Genomic DNA, 14639 nt, shown 5'->3' with positions numbered 1-14639 from the left:
TAATGTCGCTGCTCCTCATCCTGTGGCGACGGCTGTCTTGTCGACGGCTTCGAGCCCTTGATTGAAGTGAGCACTCTTCGTGACCTTTTTGGTATTAGTCATCCAGTGCTAAAGCACCGCCTCTGGCGGTCAGTAGGAATGAAATAGAACAATAGTTACGTATGTAACTACGGTTCTATGAATTCCGGATGACCGCCAGAGTTCTCTGTCACTCAGACTTCTCAGATTCCGCGAGAAGATCCAGTTGGAACAGAACCTCGGGTGACTCCGGAATATGTAGACTTTCTCGGGTCACCCAGGTGTCACAGGTGACTTTTTTGGTATAATTACTCGACCTGCGCATGCGCGAGATGGAACATCCAGTGCTAAATCATCCGGAATTCATAGAACCGTAGTTACATACGTAACTATCGTTTTTCCGGAGGAGAAGAAGAAGCTGATAACTGCGAAAACCAATACATTTAATGATGGAGTCTCCGGCTTTCGTTTAGAAATGTCAATAATTTATTTGGGATGTAACATAGAATATGTAACATTCAAAATTAATTTAAAAAAAATTGAACAAGGAAATGTAACATTCAACATCAATACAACCTCCAGCTTTCCTCGTGAGTGCCCGTTTGTTTACATGATGTGGGCGCATCTGTCTGCGTCACACAAATACCCGGCGCATTTACTGACGCAAATTACGTTTAGAAATGTTCAGCGTAGTGTCCGAATTCTCGTTTGTTGTTCCCTATATAGTGCACTATATCATGAAGTTCACTATATAGGGAATAGTGAGTGAGTGAAAAGGGAACGATTTCGAACACAGCTTGGGTCTGGGTGAGGCTGCACACCTGTAGCCCATTAAGTAATCAGTGTGCACAGGTTAAACCACACTGATTACTTGGGTAACAGGAGTGCAACCTCACCCAGCCCGATAAAACCCTACAAAACTACAAATAACAAGCCAATGAAAACATTGACTTGTGTGGTGACTCCGCTGTTCTTCATAAGGTCAAACGATTCATTAAGACTAGAATGGGTAAATTAGGCCAATGGATTTCCTGAATGCATGCGACAAACAAGTAGTGTTCTTTGCATAATCACTTTTGAAGCCAGCTGTCTGGCTGCAATTATTTACATAAATTTGAATCATGTGAATGATTGTTTTTTTGGGGGGCGGGTTGTTGTATGAAGAAAATGTGAGATGTGTGATGCAGTCGGGCATTGCACTGGAAACACATCCATGGATCGGAACTAAATAACGAAACTGAGCGTTGGGGTGCTGTTCAACAACAAAGGTGGGACCAGAACATTGACTACAAAAGTTTTAATGCAAAAGTTGTAGGTGTTTTATAGTGCATACATTTATATCTAAACTTGTGTGATATGTAAAGACCCTTGCATTCTTTGTTTTCTTATTTTATGCTCAACATGCATCAATATACATTTGGCTAGATGACAGAGCCACTAAAGTGCTTTTATGTTATATTTTCGTGTTACAGGATGTGGAAGAACATAATTCTCCTCTTAAGCCTTTCAGGTAAGATGCATGCGTCTGTGTAATAGGACAAGTTTGTGAGACAGTTCACACCCTTTCCAAGTATACACAACAAAGCTGTGATTGTTTATGTAGGTTTTGCAGTTGTGCTTCGATCTGTCTCAACTGCAGAGCATGACATTAACACTGTCAGGGTTAGCGGTTTGATCCCCACTAGGGGTACCCATGCTGAGATTGTAATGCATATCTGTATTTGTTCTTGCTGTGACGGCTTCCCCTGCAGGGCTCGTGGGACACCATGCGTCTCCCATCACCAAACTCTACCACCACGTGGATCAGAAGATGAGCTGGACTGATGCTCAGCGCTACTGCAGGGAGCAGTTTCATGACCTGGCGACCATAGACAACCTGGAAGACCTAGAGCGGCTGCAAGCGTCCAGAAAAGGGTCCGATTATGACATTGACTCCGCATGGATCGGACTTTATGATGACCGCACCAGATGGCAGTGGTCCTACGGCAACCAAGATTTCAAAACGGGTCAAGACTATGACAATTGGGCCGGACCTGAACCAAACAACGTAGGCGCCAAACAGAACTGTACAATGCTTATGCCACAAACAGGAGGATGGGCGGATAAGAGCTGCAGCGACCTGGCCGGTCCCGTCTGCATTAATGGTGCGCTGGATTTATATTTTGTTTTTGCTCTAAGTTTAACCCCCATCCCTTTTACCTTCAACTTAAAAAAAAACCATGATATTTCTGTAAATTGAATTTACTATGTAATTAGGTCTTTAATTTTGAGCAGTTGCAGTAAAAGATGATTTTAGACCAACATAATGAAATTAAAGTATTCCGAGCACCTCATCCCTGTTTGATTGAATAAAATGATTGGGATATAAAGTTAAACTGAACTAATATTCAATGTTTTTCTTTTTCTCTCATTTTGTTTTAGCTGCGGGCAACTACATCTATGTCCAAGAAGAAATGACCTGGTACAAGGCGAGGAAATACTGCGCGTCTCACCACACTGAGTTGGCAATTGTGAGAGACGCGACAGAGAACAGCAAAATCTATGCATTGATGAATTCAAACGCATGGATCGGGCTCCACAGAAATCCATGGTCCCACTGGTCTGACGGGAGTAGAACCACTTACCTTAATTGGGAAACAGGCCAGCCAATAAATTATGGAGGCAATCAAAATTGTGCTTCAATGAATTTTATTACAGCAGATTATAGAGATAAAAATTGCCAGGATTTATTTTACGTCGCCTGTCAGGAACTGCAGAAACAACGCTCAACCTTTAGGATAAAGATCAGCACCGAGGCAGACATGACAAATCCGGAGGTTCAACGCCAGTTTGTTGAACAGGTTAGTAGGTTCCTGAGGTGGAAAATATTTGAAATGACAAAGCAACAGATATATTTACATGCTTAACTTGAGTCTATTCGCAATTGGTGACATAAACTAACATGTGTGATGGGAGTGAATTCAATTAAACGCTCTGCCAAGTGACTTCGCCTGTTGCTATTTTGAGCTGATCAGGAACAGAATCAAACAAACTGCCTATATTATCGGGCTTCTATGTTCATATTGCGATATTACATATTTGCAATGGGTAAAAAGGATTTTCTAGTTTAAAATGCCTCCATTTGAATACCTGTGATATTAGAAGCATTTTAATTGGGGTAGAAGTGCCATGCAACAAATGTAAAGAATTGTCTAATGCTGAAGTGCTTAATAAGGAGATGCTAGTGATTTAATCAGATGTTGGTGCTCTCCTTGCAATTGTGTACAAGTGTGCTTTTTTTCCAGGACTGAAAACAAACATAGTAATCTTAGTCTGTATTTACAGTTTATTTGCCTAACACATTTGAGTGACTTTTTCTAATGTGTATTTTATGTTATGAGGAGCTCAAATGCCAAAATGTAACACATAGACACCAATTATAACAGTTGGGTTTAAACATGTAAGAGATCAAGAAATAACCCATGAAAACGTATTAACACACTTCTCTCTACACCAGCTCTCTGCCAAAATGGCCAAGGAAGGAGTGACTGGCATGCAAATCCATTGGATCGTGAAGGAAGGACAGGACCAGAAGAGTAAGAAATGAGGGCTCTTTGAGGTAGAACAGTGGTTCTCCAACTTTTCTACTAGTGTACCCCCTATAAGATAGTTTTTCACCTGAATCCCCCCTCACGGCACACAAATGTATGATAAATGTGTGCGTTCAATTTGGCAGTATAAACATGAACATTAAAAGGATGAAAATACTCGAAATGTAATGAGAAACATGGGCCAACATGCAACTGTTGGCTAATTCCTCTCCACAAAATAAATTAAAAGCTAGGGGGTAATGGCATGTAGAGGTTAATCCCATTTTGGTTTTTCTGGATGCGCTCTTTTTCAGCAGATTTTACTTTCTCGTGTTTTCAGATTTCATTTCAACCACTTGTCCATTTTCTCGTTATTATAATGTCTATCTTGTAAATAAATTAATTCATTTCATAGATAAGAAAAAAACATTACATGTATTAAATTGATATGCCTCAAAAGGAGTAGGAAGAAGTATACAACTTATTTAATCCTATCCCTCGTTCCAAAGCTCAATAATTAATTATTAAATTAACCTCCTGTGACCCTTGTTATAATCTCTCTAAATAAACAATCTATATACAATGTGCTATACTATATTTATATTTATGTCGATACAATCCATGCATATACAGTTTGATATACTATCTTTTAATGTAATATATATATCTATCTATCTATCTGTACAATTTGATGTACTATATATACACTTTATATTTAATATCTTTGCAGTTTGGTACAGTGTTTACAATTTAGAAATTTCATTAAATCTATAGTAAAATATATCTTAATATAGATAGATATACATACAATTTGATATGGGCTACTATATGTACAATTTATATTATATATATATATAATATTACTATTCAATTATTATTTTCTTTTTTTCTTAAAGCCGTTAGCCGTCCCTCATCCCTGTACCTTTTGAAAATCATTGCTTTGTACCTTTTTTTTTTAAACTGGATCATGATTGGACTTTACTTTAGGCTGTGCTCATACCATTCCACAGTTTACCACCACCACCTGAAATGCATTGACTTTTAAAAGTCGTGCGAGCAGCTAGCGTCTTCAAATTTAACTCGTCATTCAGATGATACCCCCCCCCTTCTGTCCAAAAAAGTTTTTTTTATATTACCTGGTAGCAGTTTGTTTCTTGCTTTAAACATGTTTTTTGCCACTTGATAGTCAACCAGGTCAATGAACTTTATAATACGGGAATGTAAAAACATTCCCGTATTATAATGTAGTGTAACACATCTGGAGGTGTTTTTTGACAACCTGTGTTACCTTTGCATGTCGATATCACAACCATAATCAATTCTTGGATTCAGAAGTCTGAAGAAAGGGTATGAGATTTGATAGGGTTTAGTTTGGTGTCAGTTGGATATTGAGAATTTCATCCATATTTAAAAAAGATGTCTCTGGAATTAAATCTTCAGGTGTGTTTTTAAATCATTGCACTACAGAAATATCAATAATAAAAGTACTGAATCAACATCCCCTTTGTGGTTCTTACGTTCTATATGGCCTGGGTTATTAACCTTCGGGCATGGTGAAAAGGTGGACTCCAGATTTAGACCTCTTGTTTATGTGGTCCTCTTCTTAACTCCTGGACATCTCGCTAATTGTAGAAGTTAGATCATTCGGACCATGGTGCAGTTTCCAAGTTATTTGTTCCAAATCAACCATAGAGCAAAGATGCAATATCAAATCCTTTATTTGCAGGATACCCACACAACGAGCCCTAGTATCTACATTGTTGACCCCGTTTTCCCTTTGCATACACCCTGTTACTCGCATTTGTTTGCCACAACATACATTCTTACACCATTCTTTACAACATTAATTGTATAATAAATTTAACATACAAAGTAAAATTGCTTTGCTAAAACTACGGAGCCTGTTTTTTGTATTCTGAGGAAATACCTTCACTCAGATGTTTAGGATTTTGTCATATTTTTGAAAGATGACGCAAAACAACTCATGCATTTGATATTACGAGATACAAGATATGAATACAAATAACCTGACGTTAGTTCTTTAAATTAAACATTCAATGGTAACCATTATCCATGGAAAACATTGGTATTTGTACTAACTCATCTGTTCATCACAAGGTCAAACTCAAGTTCATACCTTTAGACTATCGAAAGTGGAAATGAGCGGCAAATGGATTCCCTGAATGCATACACAATTCCAAGCAAAAATGGATCTTTGCATAATCCCTTTTATAGTATTCTATTGAAATACTGGCTTTAGGTCCCAGTTTTGGTTCACATATCAGTGGATTGATGGCTACATTGGTGATTAGGTGATGGAAGAAATGACGGCTCAATTAATATAGAAAGATAGATATATGTAGATGGATGGATGTAGGCTCATCCTGTCACCTGAAACAGCTCAAAGGTGTAATAGCCCCCAATGCGATAGCATTTCAACGCAAGCATTCAAGAGTCAGCATTGAATTTACATGAATTTACTTCTTGTGAAATGATTTCATTTTGCTGGCGGGTTGAAGCCGAGTCATGTGTGATGCAGTCAGGCATTGCACTGGAAACATTTCCAACAATTGGAAATAAATACGCTGATGGTTGAGGTGCTCTTACTACAACGAAGGTGGGACCAGAACATTTCCTAAGAACATAAGATATTTATGCAAACTTGTCAAGGACTCATTCAAGTTATATGCATATATGTATGTCAAACTCATGTACAGAACATTGTAGTCTTTGTTATGCCCAAAATTTAACATTTGAAACTCGGTTGGGTTGCAAAGGACGGAGACGACCAGCAGAGTAAGAAATAAAGAGCTCTTTGCTGTAGAACAGTGGTTCTCAAACTTTTCTACTACTGTACCCTCCCACCTGAATACCCCCTCACCGGCACACAAACGTATGTGCGTTCCTTTTGTAACTGTAAACATGAATTTTAAAGGGTGCAAATACTCGAAATGTAGGCCTAGTGAGAAACATGGGCCAACATGAAACTGTTGGCTAATGCCTCCCCACTAAAAGAAGTTCAACGTTAGGGCAGGGTCATGGCATGTAGACGTTAACCCATCTATTCTTCCTGGAACTGACAACATTTTGGTGTTTCTGAATGCGGTCCTTTTCACAGATTTTACTTTTTTCGTGTTTTCAGATTTACATTTCAACTACTTGTCCATTTTCTCGATATTATATTGTCTAGCCTTCAGAATTTAAACTTATTCAGGGTGAATAAAAATCTTCACGACATTTCGTGAGGCTCCTTGAGCCTCACGAAATGTCTATACACTGTTGCTCAAACTTAATATTTCTCTCTTCCTTGAGCTTCCCCAAATGTCTTGCGGTATTGATATCCCCCCCTCCCACCTGTGGACTTTTTTAGTTGTTTTATTTTTCTTATGTTTTGTGTGCATGCTATGTGTGACTGAAGGCTACTGCTGCCTGTCTTGGCCAGGACACTGGATAATAAATCCTGTCGGCATGATGATTCACCATTTTGAATGGATGTAAGAGATGAAATAGAATCAGAAAAAATAACTGCTTTAGGGGGCCTCTCCTTGCCATTGTAACGGAATAATGAAGCTGCCATTTCAGCTGCAAAAAATTATAAATGATCTGTAGTTCTCTTTTTAATATAGATTTTGCGTTCAGGGATATCAACTCCAATGCCAGTTTTACCCACAGAGTCTTTAGATGGATCTCTATAAATCTGTGCAGTATTATAGCACATACTTTCTAGACATTGTCCTACATTCTCTTTGGTTTCCATACGCACTCTAGGCCTAGGGGAACAAAACAACCATGATGGGGTTATTTGCCAGAGGCAAAGTCTTGCTACATGTGATAGCATCTATCTTCAATCTTCATAAGCAGGGCTGTACAGTGCGAGCATTTTACTCGCATATGCGCCCAAAAATAGATTGTGCGAGTAGAAAAAATAAAAAGGGCGCACGGGTGCGAGCAGGATTTCAACCCTTTCATTAGCTTTTTGATCCTAAAATAAATTCATACAAAGTGGATCAAAGTAGAGTACAATTTTCTCGCATCTCTAGCCTATACAAATCGACATTTTCACTCCTGGAAAACACAGAACTCTCATGATGACACGCGATCACGTCGCCCAGCTCGTTGCGGCGACTTTACATTGAATGTCAATACGCGTCGCCCGGCCATCCCCGAGCGGCTCGGTAGTCCACACCAGGCGGCGCGACACGGCGATTCACCGGCCCATGGAAGTTTATATTTTTTCAACTTTTGCGGTGTGTGTGTACAAGAGGGGAAGTAGTTTCTCCAGCGGTACCGCTTCTGTCTACCGCGGAGTCTGGCGGCAGGTAGATGCAGTAGACGCGGCGCGAGCTGGGCGGGGTGATCTCGGTGTGAACATGCGCATTGTTATCAGTCGTAGTCGGGATACTCGATCGTAGCGGGAACGTTTGAAAAATGAAGAGCATCGAGTCGTATTTTCGAAAAAATCAAAGTGGTGGAACCAAGAAGGGAGAGGACATCGGTGAGAGAAATGTGAGAGAAAATGGGGGCCAAGGGGCCAAGTCTTGAGGACTATGATCCAAGTCCTGCTGTGGACCGCTGGATGAACTCAGCCAAGCGTGCCAGGCGACCTGACTACAAAAAATTGTGGGACAGAGATATTCTCTGCGTTTAATTGCAGTAGGCCTTATGATGGCACTGTGGTATATGTTTAATGTGTGTTACTGATTTGACTGTTAATAATAAAATTGTGTTATTTAAAAAATTTCATAGTGCTCCTAAATCTTTTCTGTGCTCCTAAATTTTTTCATTTAGGAGCACCTGTGCTCCTAGTGAAAAAGCTAAGCGTACAGCCCTGATAAGTGTTCTTCTTACGCCGGTTGGCATCCACATCTTGGTGCATTACCGCCCTCTTCGGATCCATTTAATGAATAAAAAATATATATATCCAAACACTCACTCATTCACACTTTCTTTCCACTCTATATCCTATCATATAACCCCGTTTCTCTCAAAAAGCCAAACAATACTTTTACACAATTCCTCTTCATTAATCTTAAAATATGTTCCAAAGTATACTCCTGCATACCCAATTCTCTCAATTGATTTTTCATACTTTCCCTCTCCATCCCATAAATTCATTAAAACATGTTCCACTGTCTCCTCTACCTGGCACCCCTCACATAATCCAGTGGGGTGTTTTCCTATCAATTTCATTGTTTTATTTAGTGCACTGTGCCCCAACCTTAACCTTAACAAAATTGGTTCATCCTTCCTCTGACCACTGTTGTGGGGTGTTTTCCTATCAATTTCATTGTTTTATTTAGTGCACTGTGCCCCAACCTTAACAAAATTGGTTCATCCTTCCTCTGACCACTATACCTTATTTTAACATTAACACTTTTTTGAATATTATATAAATATCTCCTTTTCTCCTCACTGTCCCATTTGTCTTGCCACATTTTGTTAACTTTATCCCAAATCAGACTTTTAACTTCTGCCTTACTTAGGCCCCGTCCACACGAAGCCGATTTCATGGCGAAACCGCAAAGGTCTTGTACGGTTCGGCCTTCCGTCCCCACGAAGCCGGTGAATCCGCTGACCGAAACCGCAAACTTCTGAAACCACCCTCGGAGGTGGTTTCAATTTCAAATCTATCCGGTTTCGTTTTGGTTTCGTGTGGACGCCTGAAACCGACTGAAACCGCAAACCATGACGTCATCATCCCACCCCTCGACCTCCTAGCCAATGGCTGTTAAGCCCGCGGAGTCTCAGAAATCACAACAAAAAAGATGATGGCGGACTACAAGCTTGTAATCGTTCTGCAGCGTATCATGTCCCTTGTTGAGTTGCTAAGCCATTATTTATTGAGAATCTAGTTCGCCATCGTAGAAGAGCTGTTTGTTTGTGTTGCTAGTGGTTCGGGGGGCAGCCTTTATGCGCATGCTCGCCTCTTCTTCTTCTGGATTTGTGTACCAGAAGCAGCGCCCCTTATGGGCCTGGAATGTTTACTACAGCGTTTCTACAGATCTATCCGGTTTCGCTTGGCTTCGTCTTTACGGAGATACTTCGAAACCGGATAGATCGAAACCGTAACGGTTTCGCCCGTTTCGGCTTTGTGTGGACGGGGCCTTAAACTGATATTCATTTATATTTTTTCCTTCTCCAATGCCTTCTTCGCCATCTTATCGGCTTTCTCATTTCCCTTCACCCCTACATGAGCTGGATCCCATAAAAATTGTATTTGCCTCCCCTGCTGAACGATTCTCGTAATTGACTGTAGAACTTCATATAACAAACCTTGGCGACTACTTGAGTAAAACGACCTCATACTTGCCAAAACTGATGCTGAATCTGTACAGATCAATTTTTTCCACTGTACTTGATTCCACCCATTTTAATGCGACCAGCACCCCCAACATCTCCACTGTATACACGCTTAAATTATCCGATGTTCACTATTAACCTCTATTCTTTTTGATGGAACAGCTACTCCAAACCCTGTCACTGTTTCAGATTGTTTGGCACCATCTGTAAAAACATGAACATACTCACTGCACTCTATAAGAAGATGTATATTAAAAACACTAGCCAGGTCTATCTGTTCTCCCTCTCTCTTCTTTATATCCAACACAAACCAGTCCACACCATCCTCCATGGCGGCATTATTGGATATACCACTGTTGGACTAAGCTTCAATTCACCCACACCAAACTCTTTCGCTATATCATTCCCCACCCGACCAAAATGATTCCTCTCACACTTCCCATAAACCCAGCACTCTTTCAACACTCCTTTTGTGGGGTGAGACTCACTGTGCCCTCGCAAATTTGCCCAATAGTTTCCCATCAATTGTTTCCTTCTCAACTCCAGTGGCATTTCCCCCATTTCTACCTGCAGAGCAGGCACTGGTGATGATTTACAAGCCCCACTTCATACCCTTAATGCCTTTGCCTGAATCACGTCCAGCTTTCTCAAGAGAGACACTGCGGCTGACCCATACACTATACACCCATAATCAAACACAGATCTAATCATAGCTACATATATAGTCTTTAAAGCTGAACAGCTCACTCCCCAATCCCTAACAGTCAAACATCTCATCACATTCCTCATAAGTGTGTGTGGAGATGGCTGGTTTAACCTGTGCACACTGATTACTTAATGGGCTACAGGTGTGCAGCCTCACCCAGACCCAGCATCCAATCAGACTCAGCAGGTGAGGCTCCTCAAACCCGCCATCATCCACACTCACGCCCACAATGATGTCACCTTATTTTTATTACAACATGTTGATCCTTTTTCGTACACCTGAAAATATGAAACTTTTTCAAAGAATGAATGGAGGAGGTGAAAACCTACTACAAAAAATCTGACTACAAATAACCTGACAATGTCAATTCTTTAGATTAAACGTTCAATGGTAACCATTACCATGGAAAACATTGGCTTGTTACTCCTGTTCTTCACAAGGTCAAACGATTCATTAAGACTGTTTAGAATGTGGACATTAGGCATAGGCTGAATATCTTTGCCTAATCACTTTTAAAGCCCGCTGTCTGGCTGCAATGGTTTGCATGAATTTAATTCAAGTAAATAATAGGTTATTGTGGGGGCTGGTTGTTGGGTGAATACAATTTGAGACATGTCTGATGCAGTCGGGCATTGCACTGGAAACATGTCCACGGATCGGAATTAAAAAACAAGGCTGATGGTTGAGGTGCTATTCAAGAAAGGTTGGACCAAACCATTTCAGTACTACAAATGTTTTTAGTGTATGTTAGTGATATGCATACATTGATATCTAAGCTTGTGTGATATGACCATTGCATTCTTTGTTTTCTTATTTTATGCTCAACATGCATCAATATACATTTGGTTAGATGACAGAGACACTAAAGTGCTTGTATGTTATATTTTCATTTTACAGGATGTGGAAGAACATACTTCTCTTCTTAAGCCTTTCAGGTAAAATGCATGCGTCTGTGTAATAGGGCAAGTTTGTGAGACAGTTCACACCCTTTCCAAGTATATATTTACCCAACAAAGCTGCGATTGTTTGTGGAAGTTTTCCAGTTGTGCTTCGGTCTGTCTCAACTGCAGAGCATGACATTAACACTGTCAGGGTTAGCGGTTTGATCCCCACTAGGGGTACCCATGCTGAGATTGTAATACATATGTATTTGTTCTTGCTGTGACGGCTTCCCCTGCAGGGCTCGTGGGACACCATGCGTCTCCCATCACCAAACTCTACCACCACGTGGATCAGAAGATGAGCTGGACTGATGCTCAGCGATACTGCAGGGAGCAGTTTCATGACCTGGCGACCATAGACAACCTGGAAGACCTAGAGCGGCTGCAAGCATCCAGAAGAGGGTCCGATTATGACATTGACACCGCATGGATCGGACTTTATGATGACCGCACCAGATGGCAGTGGTCCTACGGCAACCAAGACTACAAAATGGGTCAAGACTATGACAATTGGCGGCAGACTGAACCAAACAACAGAGCAGGAGTCGAAAACTGTACAATGATTAAGATTAACTCAGGGTTGTGGCTTGATGTACCCTGCAACGGTGAATTCAATGCAGTCTGCATTAATGGTGGGCTGGATTTATATATTATAAATACAGCAGTTTGACATTGCTCAGGTTTTACCCCCATCCCCTTTCCATTCTAACGAAGACATGTCGTGTTTCTGTATGTCATTAAATCTATAATTGATTCTTTAAGTTTAAGTAGTTGTAGTAAAATATGGGTAAAGACAAACATTGACATTGAACATAATGATATTAAGCTGTCCAAGGTAACTTATCCATGTTTTATTAAATAATATGATTGGGATATAATGTTATGGATCGGGATCCACAGAATTCCATGGTCCCACTGGTCTGACAGGAGTATAGCCACTTACTTTAATTGGCAAGCAGGCCAGCCAAACAATGCTAGAGGCAGTCAAAATTGTGTTGCAATGAATTTCATTGGAGCAGATTATGACGATCTGAATTGTGAAGAATTGCATTATGTCGCCTGCCAGGAACTGCAGAAACTACGCTCAACCTTCAAGTTAAAGGTCAGCACCAAAGCCGACATGGCAGATCCCGAGGTTCGACGGCAGTTTTTGGAACAGGTTAGTTAGTTCCTGAGGTTGAAAATATTTTAAATGACAAAGCAACAGATTTAATTGCATGCTTAACTTGAGTCTATTCGCAGTTAGTGACATAAACTAACATGTGTGATGGGACTGAATTCAATAAAACGCTCTGCCAAGTGACTTCGCCTGTTGCTATTTTGAGCTGATCAGTATGGCGACACATTAGTGCCATAATTCACTAATGTGATAAAAGATGCATTCGGGCGTATTATATTATTCCACACGCGTAGATATTAACTGCGAGCACGCAAATGATCTCTGCGCTCGCAAAACAGCATCTCGCGCGAGCAAATTACCTCAGCGCGCGCAAAACAGCCTCTCGCGGGCGCAAATTACCTCAGCACGCGCAAAACCTCTCGCAAAAGATGTTTTTACGCTCTCGCTCAAATTTAATTTTGGCACTATGGGGGAGGGAACCAAGGCAGGGCGGGCTTTCCTATGATTGGCCGTTTCTGAAGCGCGAAATTTGATTGACAGCCCTCCTCAGCCCTCCTCTCATTCAATTCTGAATTGTACAGTAAATGGCTGAAACGATAGTTACGTATTGTGACTCCAGATTCTATGAGTATAGGCGCAGCCTTTTAAGTGTCGGCCTCATTGTCCTTTAAATAGCTGAAGAAAAGCTGTTTATTGGGAGCAGAACGTCCGCCGGCGCCCGACTATATCTGCGAAATGCGGACGTCGTTGAGGCACGCCGCACACGGACGTAATTGAGGCCCACGCTGTTGGTGGTCGGGGATTACACATTTTTCAGTGCTACGGCTCATGCCTAGGGATAACCCAATAGCGATAGCCTTAAAAGGCTGCGCCTATACTCATAGAATCTAGAGTTACAATAAGTAACTATCGTTTCAGCCATTTACTGTACAATTCAGAATTGAATGAGAGGAGGGCTGAGGAGGGATGTCAATCAAATATCGCGCTTCAGAAACGGCCAATCATAGGAAAGCCCGCCCTGCCTTGGTTCCCTCCCCCATAGTGCCAAAATCAAATTCGAGCAAGAGCGTAAAAACATTTTTCGCGAAAGGTTTTGCGCGCGCTGAGGTAATTTGCGCGAGCGAGAGGCTGTTTTGCAAGCGCAGAGATCATTTGCGCGCTCGCAGTTAATATCTACGCGTGTGGAATAATATGATACGCCCGAATGCATCTTTTATCACATTAGTGAATTATGGCACTAATGCATCGCCATAATCAGGAACAGAATCAAACAAACTGTCGATTTTCTCGGGCTTCTACGTTCATATTATGATATTACATATTTGCAAAGGGTGAAAAGGATTTTTTAGTCTAGTTTCTAGTTCTAGTTTCAAATTTCTCCATTTGCATTTTAATTGGGTTAGAAGTGCCATGCAACAAATGTAAAGCATTGTCAAATGCTGAATTGCTTGAAAAAGTAGATGTTAGTGATTGAATCAGATGTTGGTAAACGATGTAAACATGCAAACGATGAAGAAATAATAATCCATGAAGAGCTATTAACACGTGTCTCTCTACACCAGCTCTCCGCCAAAATGGCCAAGGAAGGCGTGACTGGCGTACAACTCCATTTGGTTGTGAAGGACGGACAGGACCAGCAAAGCGAGAAATGAAGAGCTCTTTGCTGTAGAATAAATTGGATTGTCTCAAATGTTTCAGACACAATAGCATACGACGCCCCTTGCTTTATATCGGTTGACAACCAATGAGGTAAGAGCGAAGCTTGTGTCTTGACAACGCTTCAGCAAGAGATCTAGTTGACAACATAGCCACATTTACATTTAGGGAATTTAGCTTTTATCCAAAGCGACTTGCAATATGTACATTTGACAGAAAAAAGAGAAACAACAATATACCGCTCGGTACAGTAAGGGAGGTGAAGGTGCAGGAGGGGTTCAGGAAGGGTATATTTTAATCTATATTTAATGTAGTGTACACCGCCTCTG

The 14639-nt window shown here is 40.9% G+C and overlaps 2 protein-coding genes across 2 annotated transcripts in view; both read left to right on the top strand.

Moving 5' to 3' along the window:
- LOC115534227 (uncharacterized) overlaps positions 1-14639 on the top strand; it is a 31129-nt gene that overhangs the window by 9581 nt on the left and 6909 nt on the right. The gene's annotated exons all lie outside the window — the stretch shown is intronic.
- Positions 945-4390, top strand: LOC115534226 (macrophage mannose receptor 1-like). The gene is made up of 4 exons (XM_030345039.1): positions 945-1528; positions 1770-2162; positions 2440-2858; positions 3515-4390. The coding sequence occupies exons 1-4, from the start codon at positions 1444-1446 to the stop codon at positions 3602-3604; spliced, it is 987 nt and encodes a 328-aa protein (XP_030200899.1). The 5' UTR covers positions 945-1443; the 3' UTR covers positions 3605-4390.

The sequence above is a fragment of the Gadus morhua genome, chromosome 21, assembly GCF_902167405.1.
Source record: "Gadus morhua chromosome 21, gadMor3.0, whole genome shotgun sequence".
In the NCBI taxonomy this organism is placed as follows: Eukaryota; Metazoa; Chordata; class Actinopteri; order Gadiformes; family Gadidae; genus Gadus; species Gadus morhua.
Note: the sequence above shows the minus strand (reverse complement) of the source record. Positions and strands in the feature narration are given on the sequence as shown.

Bases quoted from the DNA above. Each gene is read 5' to 3' on its own strand.
- LOC115534226 (XM_030345039.1), top strand. From the start codon at position 1,444: ATGACAGAGCCACTAAAGTGCTTTTATGTTATATTTTCGTGTTACAGG. The intron at 1,529-1,769 runs GTAAGATGCATG...CTTCCCCTGCAG, and splicing joins TCTCCTCTTAAGCCTTTCAG to GGCTCGTGGGACACCATGCG. The intron at 2,163-2,439 runs GTGCGCTGGATT...ATTTTGTTTTAG, and splicing joins CGGTCCCGTCTGCATTAATG to CTGCGGGCAACTACATCTAT.